The sequence below is a fragment of the Hemicordylus capensis genome, chromosome 5 (assembly GCF_027244095.1).
Source record: "Hemicordylus capensis ecotype Gifberg chromosome 5, rHemCap1.1.pri, whole genome shotgun sequence".
NCBI lineage: Eukaryota > Metazoa > Chordata > Lepidosauria > Squamata > Cordylidae > Hemicordylus > Hemicordylus capensis.
Window position 1 is genome coordinate 230,789,625 of NC_069661.1, and position 16,255 is coordinate 230,805,879.

General features: G+C 46.7%; 1 protein-coding gene across 12 annotated transcripts in view; it reads left to right on the plus strand.

Annotated features, from left to right (window-relative positions):
* Positions 1-65: 65 nt before the first annotated feature.
* The window catches only part of DGKI (diacylglycerol kinase iota), a 427,669-nt gene continuing 411,479 nt past the window's right edge, over positions 66-16,255 (plus strand). For 6 of the 12 annotated variants that reach the window (XR_008307859.1, XR_008307858.1, XM_053252318.1 and 3 more), the window contains exon 1: positions 66-478. Coding sequence is in view for 10 of the 12 variants with exons in the window: in XM_053252318.1 (XP_053108293.1) it covers positions 273-478 (206 nt within the window). In the remaining 2 variants the exon portion in view is untranslated. The remainder of the gene's footprint in view (positions 479-16,255) is intronic. The other 6 variants (XM_053252315.1, XM_053252316.1, XM_053252320.1 and 3 more) reach the window with 3 other exon arrangements.

Sequence of the window (16,255 nt, forward strand, 5' to 3'; positions counted from 1 at the left end):
GGGAGGCGCTGATTGGCCAGAGCGGAGGAGGGAGGTAGGGAGTTTCCCACAATGCCCCGCTGCAGCCAGTGCGGCCGCCGAGGGATGCTGCGGGAAGGTGCTGCCATTTGCAGCCGCCTGGGCGAGTGGCTCGGTGAGGGGGGGCCCCGCTCCGGCAGCCACCCCGCCGTCCTGCCTCTCTCCCGCGCCCCCGCAGCCCTCGCGAGCAGCCCGTTCCCGTCTCCGGCCTCTCCTTCTCCTTCCCCGCGAGTCGCTGTCCGTTCAGCACCACCATGAACCCTCCTTCCACAGCCGGCGAGGAGAAGGGCGCTGCGGGAGGCAGCGGCAGCGCTTGCCGGGGAGCCGAAGGCGGCGGGGACCCTAAGAGCGCACCGGCTGAAGCATCAGACCCAGGGGAGCCTGGACTAGCCGGTCAGAAGGAAGAGTCCCTGGAGGAGAAGCTGAAGAGTTTAACCTTCAGGAAACAGGTGTCCTACAGGTGGGTGAGGAGGGCGACGGGGGAGGGAGACGCTTTTCTGGGCTCCCTCCCGGCGGGGACCCCCCCCCCTGAGAAAAGGAGGCGAACGGCGGTGCCTCTTCTCCAATCTTCCCAGTCTCTAGGAGTTCCCATCCCGAGGAGAGTGGTGGTGGAAGTCTCGGTCTCCCGAGCACAATTGCCTCAAGTTTCCTTCGCCACCTCTCCGAGAATTCGCTTTAGTGCCCGTGAATTGCCTGCAGACTTGTGAAGGACTTTGGGTAGTTAGTTCTCAGCCCGAGCGATCTGCCCTTCCGTCCTTGCAATCAGAGTGGTGAAAGGGTGGATTTCCCCCTCTTCAGTGCGTGGCTGGCGTAGGGATTTCGGATCCATGCGACTGATTGTGAGGACAAGAACAGGAGGTAGCTGTTACTCCGGGTTAGCTCCTCCAGAGTTAAAGGGCTTGGTTTTAATGGAAAGGGCGCTGGAGGCAGCTCAGTTCTGGGGCAGGACAGTGTGGGCAGCAGGACCTAGAATTTGTATATGGCTTCTGGAGAGGATAAAAAGCCCTGAGGACAGGGCTGGTTGTTTTGGATGGGTGGCGTGGTTTTGCCAGTTCTGGCCAATTTCCTCCCCTTTTCTTCCCAAAGACCTCTTCCTCGTACAGATATGTTTGCCTTGCAAGAGAACTGTACGTTAAAATCAGTGTACCAAGAATGACTGAATGTATGTATGTATAGTGAGCTGCTGTGTCAAATCATTACAAACAGCTGCTGCCCCAAATGTTGCATTGTTTTTTCTGTGCTGGGAAAAAAGATGCAGGGGGTGAATTTTCATTGGAACTTAGAGCAGGACTGCAAAGGAATTCACATTCCTATACACAACCTAAGCTTTGCTGGCATTGTGGCATCTTTGTGATTATTCCTTGTAGGATTATATGTATGGGTGTGTGTGTGTGTGTGTGTGTGTGTGTGTGTATATATATATATATATATATATATATATATATATATAATGCTATGTAATAGCTGCTAACGGGCTAACCTTATACGGTAATGCCAATTTGTTCTGACAGGATGTATGTGTAGGTAGCTCTGTGACAGCAGGCGGTGGGAGTTACAGCACCAGAATGATGTTGCAATGCCAGGGATTAGAGTGAGGGTAGCACCATAAATGTCTGCTGCTCCCCCTCCCCTCCTCTTAGCAATCTGGCTTGCGCTAAAAAAGAAATCCTGATCTTGTTTACAATTCCTCTCCAAATAGACAGTGCTTTAGAAAAGATGGTCCAGGGTTGAAAAGGTCTGTTTGTGCGCCCGGACGTCCGGATTATCTGGGGTGTTGGGAGGGTCAGAAGTGGCAGTCTGATTGCCAGGGAAGTTGAGTTAGCTGTTGATGCTTGAATAGAAAATGGGGTGGGGTGGGGTGGGTGAGCAGAGTGCTTCTATTGCTTTATTGGGAGTGGATGGGATGAAATGTTTCCTGGGAAAGGAACCAGAGGACAGTTTTTCCAGTAGCCCTGGCTGATAGGTCTGTCTAAGGCTCCAAAAGTCTTCTAAAGAATAAATCTTCACGTCCATTTTCAGCATTCCAATGAGTCATTATGTAAGTGTTAGCACAAGTCAAATTGTGTGGATAGTTCTATTGCATGCCCACTTCTTTTGCTTGACATCTGAAGCCAGCTGGTTTTAACGGCTTGGTAAATGTGTAGTTCTGTGCATTCCAGCCCTCCCTCCCCGCCTTCAATCTTTTTTCAGGCAAGCAGCTTGGTTCTAACTTTGATATGTTAATGTCTAAGCTTCAGTATGCTGCAAGATGAACTCTGTGCCATATCAGTGACTTCTGAAGGTTATGACATGAGCCTCAGGCTGCAGTGCTCTGTGACAGTAAGGACACAATGAGTTATTTTGAGAGAACAGCCCCTTGGTAACTTCTATTCATTCACAAACAGCAATAAATGAAGTGAGATTTGAAAGCAAGATAAAGAGCCCCCGAATGACTTGCCATATCACAATCTCACTTCAGAAAAAGTAGCAGTGTACAGAAGCATGGTAGTTAAAGCAGATACACAGGAGAAGTGAGTGGAGCAAATACAGAACAAGCAATGATGTATTATTCAACACAACTGAGGATGCTTTGGGTTTTTAAACCAGCCTCGTCAATTTAGAGGGGGAGGGAGGGAGAAACAAAGCCCAGCAACCACTGGTTGTGTAAACGCATGCTAGCATATGCGTGTCTTATGGAAATCAATAGAATTGTACATATAAAACTAAGTGCTGGAAGTCACCTTTGCTTTGGGAAGAGAGCTGGTCTTGTAGTAGCAGGCATGACTTGTCCCCTTAAGCTAAGCAGGATCCGCCCTGGTTGCATATGAAAGGGAGACTAGAAGTGTGAGCACTGAAAGATATACCGTATTCCCCTTAAGGGATGGAGCTGCTCTGGGAAGGGCATCTAGGCTCCAAGTTTCCTCCCTGGCAACATCTCCAAGATAGGGCTGAGAGAGATTCCTGCCTGCAATCTTGGAGAAGCCGCTGCCAGTCTGTGTAGACAATACTGAGCTAGATAGACCAATGGTCTGACTTGGTATATGGCAGCTTCCTAAGATCCTATGATTCTTTCGATAGGTGGGTAGCTTTCTTTTGGAGGGCTTATGGTATGCATTAGTCCTGTTCCCTGCCACCTCGTTCTCTCCAGGCTCAACACTTGCTATGTTTCATTGCAAAGAGTGTTTACTGTGAATGTGAAAATAGAAGCTTGTCCTGGCAATGCTGGCAGAAGGCAGCTACTGTTCTGGACTGGCAGCTTGTCATCCCAGGACATTTCTGAGCTCCCAAAAGATATTGTAAAGTGTGCTTCGACTAGTCAGCTCCTGCATCTGGGGATGCCAAGATGTGATGATCTCAACCCTGCACTTTGGTGGCATGAAGATGGTTTTCAAATGGCTTGCTTTGAGATGCTTGCAGAGAGAGAGAGAGAGAGAGAGAGAGAGAGAGAGAGAGAGAGAGAGAGAGAGAGATTGCTCTCTGAAAGGTAGCATCTGTGGATGACTTGACTCTTTGTATTTGCCTGTGCCATCTTCATGGACTTTGTAAACAAGTGATGACAGTCTAGTTGATGAGTGCAAAACCCGGAGTGATTCATTTTCAGCTGACCTTAGCAAGCAGTACAAAACAATACATTTACTGGCCCTCTCCAGAACGTTTGTGCTGTAGCTGCCTGCCTGCCTGCCTGCCTCCTTCCTTTTCCCAGCAGCTTTTAAATATGAAGGTTAATGCCAGTCTTGATAGTAGCAGCCTATTGCGGTAAAAGATGGAGAATCCTACAGGTGGGTTTGGCTATCCAAGCAGGTGCACCGTACAACTAATGCTGAACCTTGAACAACTAGCTTTTAAAAACAAGCCTGTTTTAACCATCTACTTTATGACATAATTGTAACTTATTTGCACACACACACACAGGCAAAAATTGTGCCCAGTATACATAGAAAGAAGAATTACATATTAAGGAAATATAAACTGAATACAGATGACAAGGATTATTATTTCCATTACTTCAACCACTATAATTCTGTACACCAGAATTAAATTCATAATGAGAGCAAATGTATAATCCATTTTCATTAGATGCATATATAATATAAAAACTGCAATAATCTGTTGATCCTTAAAAAACCACTTTTGGGGGCTGGTGATTATGGCTTGCGACACATATTTTACTGAATTTTGTACAACTATCTTTAGTCTCTGGGGGAATAGATGAAAAATGTTAATGAAAAGCTCTCATGCTCTGATGCCTCCAAATGAAAAATGGCTTGTGGGGCAACTTGCATTTCAGAGGTGTGTGTGTGTGTGTGTGTGTGTGTGTGTGTGTGTGCCCGCACGTGCTGCTTCAACTCATCTACACACAACCTGATCCCCTGAGAGCAGGGGTCGTCTGCCTGCACTCAGATGGTTACATTGATCTTGTCCATGAATGAGCTGCTCCAGTTATTTCCACAGATTCCAATTGGCATCTTTCTTTTTTTAAAAAATGGGTCATATCTTGAACTGAGCCAGGACTGAAAGACCAGAAGCATTGGTTGTGCCATGGACACATTCCTGGGGATCAAAGAGCCCAAAGACTTAAGCTCAGTCTGTGCATAAGAAGGTAACCAGAGTCCTGGAACATAGGAAGCTGCCATATACTGAGTCGGACCATAGGTCCATCTAGCTTAGTATTGTCTACACAGACTGGCAACAACTTCTCCAAGGTTGCAGGCAGGAATCTCTCTCAGTCCTATCTTGGAGATGCAAGGGAAGGAACTTGGAACCTAGATGCTCTTCCTAGAGCATCCCCATCCCTTAAGGGGAATATATCTTTCAGTGCTCACACTTCTAGTCTCCCTTTCATATGTAACCAGGGTGGACCCTGCTTAGCTAAGGGGACAAGTCATGCTTGCGACCACAAGACCAACTCTCTTCCTGAAACATAGGAACATAAGAAGCTGCCTTATGCCAAGTCAGACCATTGGTCTCTCTAGCTCAGAATTGTCTACACGTACTGGCAGTGGCTCTCCAAAGTTTCAGGTAGGAGTCTCTCCCAGCACTACCTGAAGATGCCAAGGAATGAACCTGGGACCTTCTGCGTATAAGCAGATGCTCTTCCACTGAGCTGTGGCCCAATCCCCTAAGGGGAATATCTTACAATGCTCACATGTAGTCTCCCGTCTGAATGCAAACCAAGACAGACCCTGCTTTGCAAAGGGGACCATTCATGTTTGCACAAGACCAGCTCTCCTTCCCAAAGGAGGAGAGCAAAGGCCCCTCTAGTCTAGCATCTTGCTTCCTGCAGTGACCAGCCAGATACTTCTGGGAAGATCACAAGCAAGGCATGAAGGCAGCAACCTTCTTCTATGGCCGTGGTTCCCAACCTGGGTTCCTCCAGATGTTGCTGAATTACGACTCCCATCATCCCCAGCAGATGGGGAATGATGGGATTTGTAGTTCAGCAACATCTGGAGGAACTCAGGTTGTGAACCACTGCTCTGTAGTATGTCCACACAGCATCTGGAATTCAGCAGTGTACTGCTTCTCTCTTTGGGGGTTCCATTAGTCATGGGAGCTAGATGGAAATTCCAGGTTGGGATATGGTATCCAACCTCTATTTTTCCCCATGTGGAAAGCCACAGAGGCTTAGGCAGAGTAATTCTCAGTGGCTTATTATTCTCAGCTGCTGCTCCTGATGGTCTCTGTTCACATGGAGAGGGGTGGTGGTATTTCAGTGGTAGACCAACTGCTCTGCATGCAGAAGGTCCCTGGCATCTCCAGGCAGGGCTGGGAAATATTCCTGCCTGAAACCTTGGAGAGCTCTGCTGGTCAGTGTTGACAATAGTGGGCTAAATGGACTCTCTTCCCGTGGCTCTCTTCCTATGGTCTGGCTCTCTTCCTATGTTCCTATGTAACTCTTCTTTTCTGAGAATGAGTGAGATGTATAAAAGGATGATGAGGCCCATGGGTTTGGGAAGAACCCAGCCTGGGGGCTGGACTGAGCCCCTGGTTTTCTTTCCTACAGTAGAGAAACCTAATCTCCCCAAGGTAATTCATGTCCATGCTGATCAGGTCCCTGTTTGGAAATGAACAGGAAAACCCGTAAGGATAGTCGAGCTTCATGGGAAGGAGATATAGCTTAGCGGCAGAACGTTTGCTTTGCATGCCTGGAATCTACAATTAAAGAGATCCTGAGTAAAAACAGACCGGGGGGGGGGCTTGGGGAGCCCCTAGTAGCTGTAACAGACAAACCAAGACTACTCTGCCTCAGTGTATGGCAGCTTCATATGTCCGCATGGTCTGTGTGTATGCATCAGGACCATTCTGCCAATAAGATTATCTAAATGAGACAAAATCTCTCTCTCTTTTGCACGCACGACCCTCCCCCCCACTTGATTCGGTGCATATATGAATGCAGGAGTTTGGGGTGTGTGTGTGTGTGTGTGTGTGTGTGTGTAGTGAGAGGACAGAATGGCAGAAGTTGTTTGTCTTCCACAGTGTGTGGGCATGCAGCAAATTCTGTATCTTTAGACACTGAAGGCATTTACAATAACCTTTAAATAACAACTTCCCGCGGTATGTCATTAATTCTGTTTGATTTGCCAGCATGCAAAGGAGAGAAAAAATAAACACTTGATTTCCACTTCTTAGTTCCTTTTGAAAAGCATTTATCCCGCAAGGATTTTCCCTTTTCTTGCTTGTATAGCAAAAGCGTGGCAGCAGATTCCTAGCTCTGAATGCTTTCCCCTCACCCGCCGCCCCAGAGCTCTGCTGCTAAACTGAAATTCCTCCCACCAATCCCTTTTTACAATTGCCACTTTTGAATGGGTGATGCTGTGATGGATTTGCAAATGTAAATGACTATATAATACGCAGGAAACTCTGTTTTTGAGTGCCACGAAAGGCACAGGCCTTACATAAGGGCACAAAGGACTTCCTCAAGTCAGCTTTCAAAGGGTTGGCTTAGGGTTGGCTTCTCTGTAGGCTTTTCTGTGTTGACACCACAAATACCATTCATCCGTATTTATGGGTACATATTAAGAAAAGCCTTCCCTGAAAATAGCTCAAACTCCTGCAAAGGAGCCCAGTAACCTTGGAGGGGGGATGTTAAGTGGGCAGAAGTGGAGAAGGAGGAGGGCAAGAAGGGGGATGTCAGGATGCAAGAAGAAAGGAGATTTCTGTGCTCCTCACTTAGTTGCTGGGATTGAATCTGAACTAGCACTCAGCAGGCCTCAGCCCCCAAATTTTGAATGTTGGTTCTCTACCTAATTTTTATTATATTATGGGCAGGTTCAGACATCACGGAGAACTGGTGACTCAACCAAACCGCCGCTTCCTGGAGCATGCCCACAAGCCTGACTTCTGATGTTAGGATGGCTATGCCGGCATTGGGCATGTTGTCCATACCCAGTAATGTCAGCATATTCCACCCTACCTGTGGTCCAGAAGTTGACATCTGTTTCCCCACTTCAAATTCTGGTTACAGATGTCAGCTGCTGGACCACAAGTAGTCTATAATATATAATATATAATATATTATATATTAATTTTCCCTGCTAACTGAGCAAAGGGGCACCTTTTTTAAAGTGATGATTCTCTTTATTGAGCAGCGGGGGAGCAACTGGCCCTATCCAGCCCTAGTACAGTACAACATCCCTCCAGTGGCTGTTGCTGCTGCATCTTATGTTTATTTGTAGATAGTGAGCCCATTGGGGACAGGGATCCATCTTTATTTATTTTTATTTCTCTGTGTAAACGTCTTTGGGAACTTCTGTTGAAAAGCAGTATATAAATATCCATTGTCATATTATATTATATTATTTTTACATGTATATTCTACTCTTCCTCTAAGGAGCCCAGAGTGGTGTACATGCTTGTTTACCCTCACAACAACCCTGTGAGGTTAGGTTGAGAAACAAGTGATTGGTCCAGAATCACCCAGTCAATTTCATGGCCGAATGGGGATTTGGACTTGGATTTCCCTGGTCCTAGTACAACTTTAACTGCTATGCCATGCTGGCTCATGCTGACATTGGCAGGTTCAGACAACATGCCCAATGTCAGCACAGCTGTCCTGACACTGGCAGTCCGGCTCTCGTCTGGTCCAGGAACTGGTGGTTGATCCACTGGCTCTCCCTAAGGTCTGAACCTGCCCTATGTGTGTAGACACAAACTCATTGGCTGACATGCACAGCAAAAAGGAGCTACTGCACACCACTTTGGGGCTGTTGAGCCATGACAGAGCCAGTGTATGGGAAGCCTGTGTTCAACCCCTGGTATGAGGTCCCCCACACCCATGGCGGTGGCGACTCAGGAGTGTGCTGCCCCATACACCCTCTGCCACCTCCACTGCTTGCTTTCTTGCTTCTGCCTACTGCCAGCTCTTCCCTCCCTGCGTGTGTGTTGCCTCTTTCTCTCTCCTCCTTGTCCTCCCCTGCCCGTGCACCCTGTTTGCAAGGGCTTCCTGCTGCACGTCATGTCAGCCATTATTATTAACATTGTTGTCTTACCCTTTTTCCAAGGAGCTGAGGCCTCTTTCTCAGCAACATGGTTCATTTTATTCTCACAACAACCCTGTGAGGTAGGTTAGGCTGAGAGATGGTGACTAGGTGAACATCACCCAGTGAGCTTCCTGGCGTTCCTGGCCAAGAAGGGATTTGAACACAGGTCTCCCTGGTCCTAAGCTGGCACGCTGACCACTGCACTACCAGATCTTTCTCTGCTGTATGGATGGAAACAGCCCTGTAAAGTAGGTTAGGCTGAGTGAGTGACTGGCCCAGAGTCGCTCAGTGAGCTTCATAGCTGGATGAGGATTTGAACCTGGGTCTCCCCAGTCTTAGTCCAACATTTTAACCACTAGACCACACTGGCTCTCTATAATTCAGCTTCCCTTTCTTTTATATGGCACTCCTCCCACAACTTAGGGTTCTCTGCATGGGGCTTCCATTAGGGGTGTGCACAGATGGTTTGTGCCGAACCAGTTCACCTTGAAATGGGGCTGGTTTGGAGGTTCAATGGCTGCCGAGCTGGCAGCTTGGTAAAGGAGGTGGGGAGTGTGCTTGGGACTGCACAAGGGAGGGCGAGTGGTGGTGAGCGGTGCCAACAGCCACGCCAGTTGGGTAAGCAGCTTATTACCTTTCTCACCACCCCCACCCAGCCACCCCTTATCCTTGTAAGGCCCCCCCCCACGGTACCTGTAAAGGGGAACCCTCACTGGATTCCCCTTTACAAGTATATTGGCTGTATTCGAACCGGTTTTATCTACTGGATTGCCTGAACTGGTTTGATCTAATGGACCAGTCAATCGATTCAATGGAACCAGTTTGGAGCAATGCAGTTCTGTTAGAATTGGCTTGAATTTGAACCAAACCATGTTTTTTGGTTCGTGCACACCCCTAGCTTCCATGGTTGGAGCTCTTCAAGCACATGAGGCTCAATTTAATTTCATGTGAAACATGAGGAATCCCTCTCTATGCTTTCAGGGTTGCCTCTCTGGATTGTGTCCTGGCATGTTTTCAACCCCTTCTTTTCTTTATTTCACTGCTATGCAACTCCCAGTTCATTGTAAGGCAGGACTATTTGAAATATTTGCATAGTACTTCTCCTAAAATCCCTCATTATTCCCAGGAGGCCATATATTCTCATCTTGCTAAATAGTATAGTTTGGATGCAAACAATCATGCTGTTTGAGCCAATGTAGCATGGCGCATAATCTGCGTAATTAATTCCCCAGTGCATCTGTGCAATGCAAGAATAAAGAGGGAGAGAGTCTCGGAGTGGAGTGGAATACAATCAAAGCATTTGATTTAGAAAGTGCCTCATAGCCACTTTCCCGAGAAGCAAAAGATGTGTTGTGCCTGCTGGACTCAGATCAATTAAATGTATAGTGTTGCCGGCAATCCTACATTGTATTGAGCCTATGCTAAGTGGTGTTTGAGTAGAGACTAAAAAGACCTTGCATCAAATGATGCATTTACATTTCTCTGCTCTTTCTTTTACAGTGCCATAATTGTAGTCAAGGTGTGGATATGCTGAATTCAGACATGAGGGCATTTACTGTACACTGTCCCCTTAGGCAAAAGCAACCTTCACTCCTCCCCTCCCTTGGAATGAGGAGAAAGCTTGCTGCAGGCCTATATTAAGAGCCCCGGATCCAGGGAGTTGTATATAACCCTGTTGAATAATCTTTCTATTTACCAACACTGTGTAGCATCTGTCCAGGAGTTAAGATTCAACAGACAATGCACTGGACAAGGCTGTGTATAATCCATGCTAAAAATAATAAAAATAAACATCTGGCACCCAGACAATCCAGCACAAACTCTGTTCTAAGTGAAGCATATGGAATATACAAACTGAGAAAATGTGCATAATGTTTAGATTTCAGGATGCATTCTGGTTTGGGATAATCCTTCCACAGTCCACTTTGAGGTGGCATCAGGATCCGATGAGTTCCACAGTGAACAGCACTATCCGGTCAAAAGCCAGTGGTGAGGTTCAAGTATGGAGAGACGAGAATCCAAAGAACTAGAGCTGGAGGATGTGGCTGAAGGCAGATTGGCGGTCAGTTTCTGGAGTGGGCTGACAGAGACCAGAGGGTTATGATGTGGTCAAGGACAGGCTGGTGGTCATATTCCAGGGCAGGGAAATAAGATGGGGTGGAGTGGGGGGTGGGTGGGAGGTCAGCATGAGTCTGTGTTGCTTTTTCTTCTGAGGACAAGTTGTTCAGGATGGAGAGCTAGGCCTAGGAGAGATCTTATAAAGGGCCAGCAGGGACCCTATTGACTCCCTAGGTTATGTGAATCTTCCTGGTCTGGCTGCCTGCAGTTTCTTCTCCTGCTGCTGTCAGGGTTGTGTGAGTGTGTGGTGCAATAAAACTCTGATCAGCCTATCTCTCCCCTTTCAAGGTACGTTGAGGGTGGAAGGAGTAGGCACCTGAATCCCACTCCTCAGTTTCCCTGGATCAATCTCTTTGGCACTTGACATACAATATCGGCAACATGGTATAACGATCTTCTACTCACAGACTGTTGCACTGCCAGGGACCCACAACGAAATTCTCCAGTAAACGGAACATCAAAGCTATCAGCTCTAGTAAAGAGCTGTTGCTACAGAAGTTATCCAATTTGGCAACCCTAAATCTGACTGTTGGCCTGAGAAATGTTTTCTAATAGAATTCAGCACAGTCAGAAGCTCTAAGAACTTAATACACATTTAAACGTTATCCAAAGGCAGATAGAATTGGTTGGGAAGAGTTAACAAAGACTCAGAGAGTCTTGATTGATGTTGAAGCTAAGTACACACAAGTGCAAAACCGGGCTAAGGAAGCCCAACCCAGTTCTACACGTGCATGTGCACCACCGGGATCGGGCCTGATTCTGGCGGTGCTGCAGTGGCAAACCTGCCTTTGGAGCCATCTTCCAAAATGAGATTAGGAGAGCCAAGTGCTCTCCTAACCCTGTTTCTGTGATCGTCTGCCTGCCGTGGCTGCTTGCAACCAGGGCTGGCCAACTGCAGGGCTCCCAATCAGCTTCAGAGAGGGGAGGAGAGATCCCAATAATGCACCGTGCACTCATGTATTGCATTATGGGAGCTCGGTGTGTGTGTGTGTGTGTGTGTGTGTGTGTGGCAACATGGGGCAATGCACCTGGCACCCCAAACTTCAGAGCTACTGGCAGCAGCCGGTAATTGTATGGGTGGGTGACCCGCCCACCCAAAGGAAAGGACCGGATCATCTGTGAGGAGGTAAACTTTTTAAGCCTTCCTCCCTGCTAGTCCTCTTGCCCTTTCTTACTGCTCAGGAGAAAGGGCTCAATAGATCATCTCACCCCACATCTCAGTAATGCCTTTGCCCTGTACAGGCAACTAAAATTTGGGTAGGCAGCTAAAACTTGCTGTAAAAAGAATGGGGCAGGGCTGCACCCACTGCTCTTCTCCCTAATCTCCATATCTGGAAAGGCACTTTAGCACATAGTGCACTTGCACACAAACTGTAAGCACTTTCATTTTCTGTTCGTGATCTACACCCTGCAAAAATGTGTTATATGATCGTAGCAACTTATATGTCTATAGGAAGTCAGTGTCTTGTCCTGATTATGAGTGGGAGCCCAAAGCGGGGCTCTGGGGTGGGGTAGACCCAGCTGTAGGTATCCAAAAGGATGGCAGCCATAAATTGGTGAGTCAGTTGCAGGTAAGGCTGGTCTGGTCCAGCAGGACCCTGGAGAGCTCCACATCGATGACTTGCTCCGGTAAAGCCTGGAGACCAACTGAGCTCTTACAGCAAGAATGCACAATGTTGCTCTCCTACAGATGTTTGACTACAACTCCCATCATCCCTGACTATTGACTCCTGTGGCTGGAGATGATGGGACTTGTAGTCCAGAAATAACCAGAGGGTTGAAGTTGTACAGCTCTGCCCTACAGTCTTCCCTGGTCTAGTTACTCATGGGATGAATAAGTCCACTCTGGGATGGATGACAATGTTTTGAAGGGGTGGTCCCTCTCTCTGGAGCCTTGCACTTTGTTGCTCTTTGGTCATATCTAGTTGGATCATCTTGGCAGGTGAGGATGGAGATCAGGAGGTCCTGCTGACCAGCTCAGCCAGTCTCAGTTGGCTCAGTGCCATAAGCCAAAAAGGAGAAAGAATTGAATAGGCTTGATGGGGCATGGATCCCCCCCCCCAAAAAAAACACCCAGGTGAAACTGACTGAAACTCTTTGAAGCAACTGTTAAACAACAGAGATGGCCAAGCTGACTTTTGGAACAAACCTTGATAACATTCAAGTCGGAACAGATGCAGGTATAGTGATCTGTAAAATGCTGAGCAAACTGGTCTTAGCAGTCTGCAGATGGTTCTGTGATAACCCCTAGGAATCCATGATCCAACACACAGATACCAAACTTCTGTCATCTGTCAAATGCCTTCCCAACAGGTACATCTTATACTTCAGCAGGGCAAAGCACCTGGAATCTGCCACTGCTACTAGCTATGAGTTGCTCAGACTAACAGGCCAAATATGAGGCTAAGACTTTATAGATCACGGTTGCTCATCTTTGCCCATCCTGTAGATGTTGCCCTACAACTCCCATAATCCCTGGCTATTGGCCATTGTGGCTGGGGATTATGGGAGTGGTAGTCCAGAAACTGCAGGTGGGGGGCAAAGGTGAACAGCCCTGTTATAGATGTAGTTGAACTGGGATTGGTCTAGGCTGCACAATCTTGGTCCACTTGCCGATGTTGACCTACAACTCCCATAATCCCTGACTATTGGCAACTATTTATTTATTATTTATTTATTATATTTCTATACCGCCTGATATGTACATCTCTAGGTGGTGTAGTGGTTAGAGTGCTGGACTTGGACCGGGGAGACCCAAGTTCAAATCCCCATTCAGCCATGATACTAGCTGGGTGACTCTGGGCCAGTCATTTCTCTCTCTGCCTAACCTACTTCACAGGGTTGTTGTGAGGATAAACTTAAGTATGTAGTACACTGCTCTGGGCTCCTTGGAGGAAGAGCGGGATATAAAAAATGTTTTTTAAAAAATTAAGTTATAAATTAAAATACATAAAAGGACAATAAAATAAAATAGATATTCAAACAAGTTTTAAAATTATTAAAATGAATTCTAATTAAAAGCCTGCAAAAATAAGAGAGTCTTGAGGGTCTTCCTGAAAACAAACAGAGAAGGAGCTGCTCTTATTTCAGCAGGGAGCATATTCCAAACCCCCAGGGGAGCCAAAGAGAAAGCCCGGTCCTGGGTCACCACCAACGAGCTGGTGGCATCTGTAACTGGATCTCTCCATAGCAGGGTTTCTTAACCTTGGGCCCCCAGATGTTGACTGACTACAACTCCCATCATCCCCAGCCACAACAGACATGGCTGAGGATGATGGGCATTGTAGTCCATCAACATCTGGTGGCCCAAGGTTAAGAAACCCTGCTCCAGAGGATTGTAACAGGTGGCAGGGTTTATGACAAAGGAGGTGCTCTCTTAAATAGACTGGACCTAAATACGGGACCTAAGGGTTTATAGGCATTGTAGTCCAAAAACAGCTAGAGGGCTGAAGTTGTGCAGCCCTAGTCTGTGGGATCAACTGACAATTACTGCAGCCTAGATTATGTCCTTGCACTGCAAGACTTACCATAAATGGATGGGTTTCTAGGGGAAGTAAAGCATTGGCAGGTCAAGAGGTCAGGAATTGTGTCCTAACAGTTGACTGACCAATCCATCTAGGCCACATTTTAGGGGAGTGGAAATCGAACTATTCTAGCAGGGAAAATGCAAATTTTTCCATCTATGGTGGGGAATTGGAACCTACTAGAAGTTGCTCATTCATCCCTCTTGACGACTGCAATAAATACTCATGGTTGCCTCAAAGCTTGTATGGCTATGGTAAATGCAAAGCCTTCTTGTATCCTGAACCCTCAGCTAGTTGGGTATTTGAAAGCCTCTTCTGACACCATTTTAAGGGAAAGAGAGAAAAACAAGTCCATATTTTCTTCAGTGCTTTATCTCAACTCTTCCCAACACAAGAAAATCAGCCCCCATTGGCGACTTCACCCTCACTCTGTACTAAATCTGGGAGTTCTCCTTCTTCTAGTTACATCTCCCCCACAATATCTTACATTTAATGAGAGCTATTTTGTCCTGGTTTGCAGATTAAAAACAACAACTATGGCCTAAACTAGGGCTGCACAATTTTGGCCCATGGTTTTTGGACTGCCGCTCTCATCACCCCAGCCATAGTTGTCAATAGTCAGGGACGATGGGAGTTGTAGTCCAACAACAGCTGGGGGGCCAAAGGTGTGCAGTTCAGGCCTAAACACTCTGTCTTAGAGGATGTCTTGCATGCACACCAGGCATTGGTGATGACGTGGCCTCTATGAACACAGTGGAGAAAGGGCTGAAACTGTAGAAAGACCAAGCCAGTTCTGCTTGGATGTGTGAATGTTTTAATTTGTTTTTGTGGTTTATTTTATTTTATTTTTTGCAGCGAGGAACCTTTGCCTTGGAGCAAGCTGCACTTGTAAGCAGGAAAGGATGGTTCTGTCAAGTGGCTTAGTGAAAGGCAGAGTTTTTTGAGCCTTAACTGTGTAAACCTTTCCAAAACAAAGGAAGGATGTTCTTCTGTTGCCCCGAGCTCATAGTGATGGTGCTGAAACAAAGCTCCCTTGTTTATTGCAATGAGCTTCCAGATAGCTGTCATGCCTTGTAACATTCTTGGTCCTAGACAGCACATCTAAGTGCCAATAACCTTGTTTGGTCTTCATCTGTGAAGATTAAATTGGCTGGAACAAAGGCAAATCAAAGCTAAAAATGGGGAGGACTAACTTTAAAATTGGGTGTCCCAGAAATATGGTAAGTCTTACAGAGGTTTATTTGTTTGTTTAAATTTATTTTTACATTTATATTCCACTCTTCCTCCAAGGAGCCCAGAGCAGTGTATGTGGTTATGTTTATCCTCACAAGAACCCTGTGAGGTAGGTTAGCCTGAGAGATAAGTGACTGGCCCAGAGTCACCCAGTGAGTTCTGTGGCTGAATGAGGATTTGAGCTCGGATCTCCCTGGTCGTAGTCCAACTCTCTAACCACCCCACCACAGTGGTTCTGAGAGGTAAAGGCCTAAGTGCAGTCTGAGACAATGGACACCATGGTAGGGAGAACACAGGGTACCTGGCTTTTAAGGAGTCTATAATCAGATAAGCAGTGCTGTCAAGAATGACAGTGTCGACTGACAAGAAGCTCAGCAAAAGACTCTGGACAGTTCTGTGCCTTGATTTATGCTGGCTCTTTGGCAGATACAGCTGGGAATCTATCACGTCTATGCACCATTACCCGTTGCACTCCTTCCAATTCACTAATTGGCTGGTGTCGTCTTACTGTAAATTCAACATAGCCCAGTTATGACACAATGACGGCCGGATTAAGGCTTTACCAGATATTAAAAACACAAGCCAAATTATGAAAGAATGAAAGAGACTTTTCTCTCTCCCTCCTTTTTGGCCAACTGTACTTGGTTGCAGTGTCAATTTGGGAAGAGGTTGTCTGGTGATGATACAAACTGAGAGCAGGACCCCCCCCCCCTTTTTGTGGACATTACATTGGAAAGCCTTTGTTTTGCTCCATTTGAGCATGAGGCACACATTAGTTCAATTACATTATCCACCTGAGTGCCATAATGTTCTTGTGCCCCTGGGTTCTGATGTTTTCTGAGGTGTTCCAGAAGTCAGTATAATATGACTTGTTAGAAAAGACAGCTGCTTAGGAAGAACCAG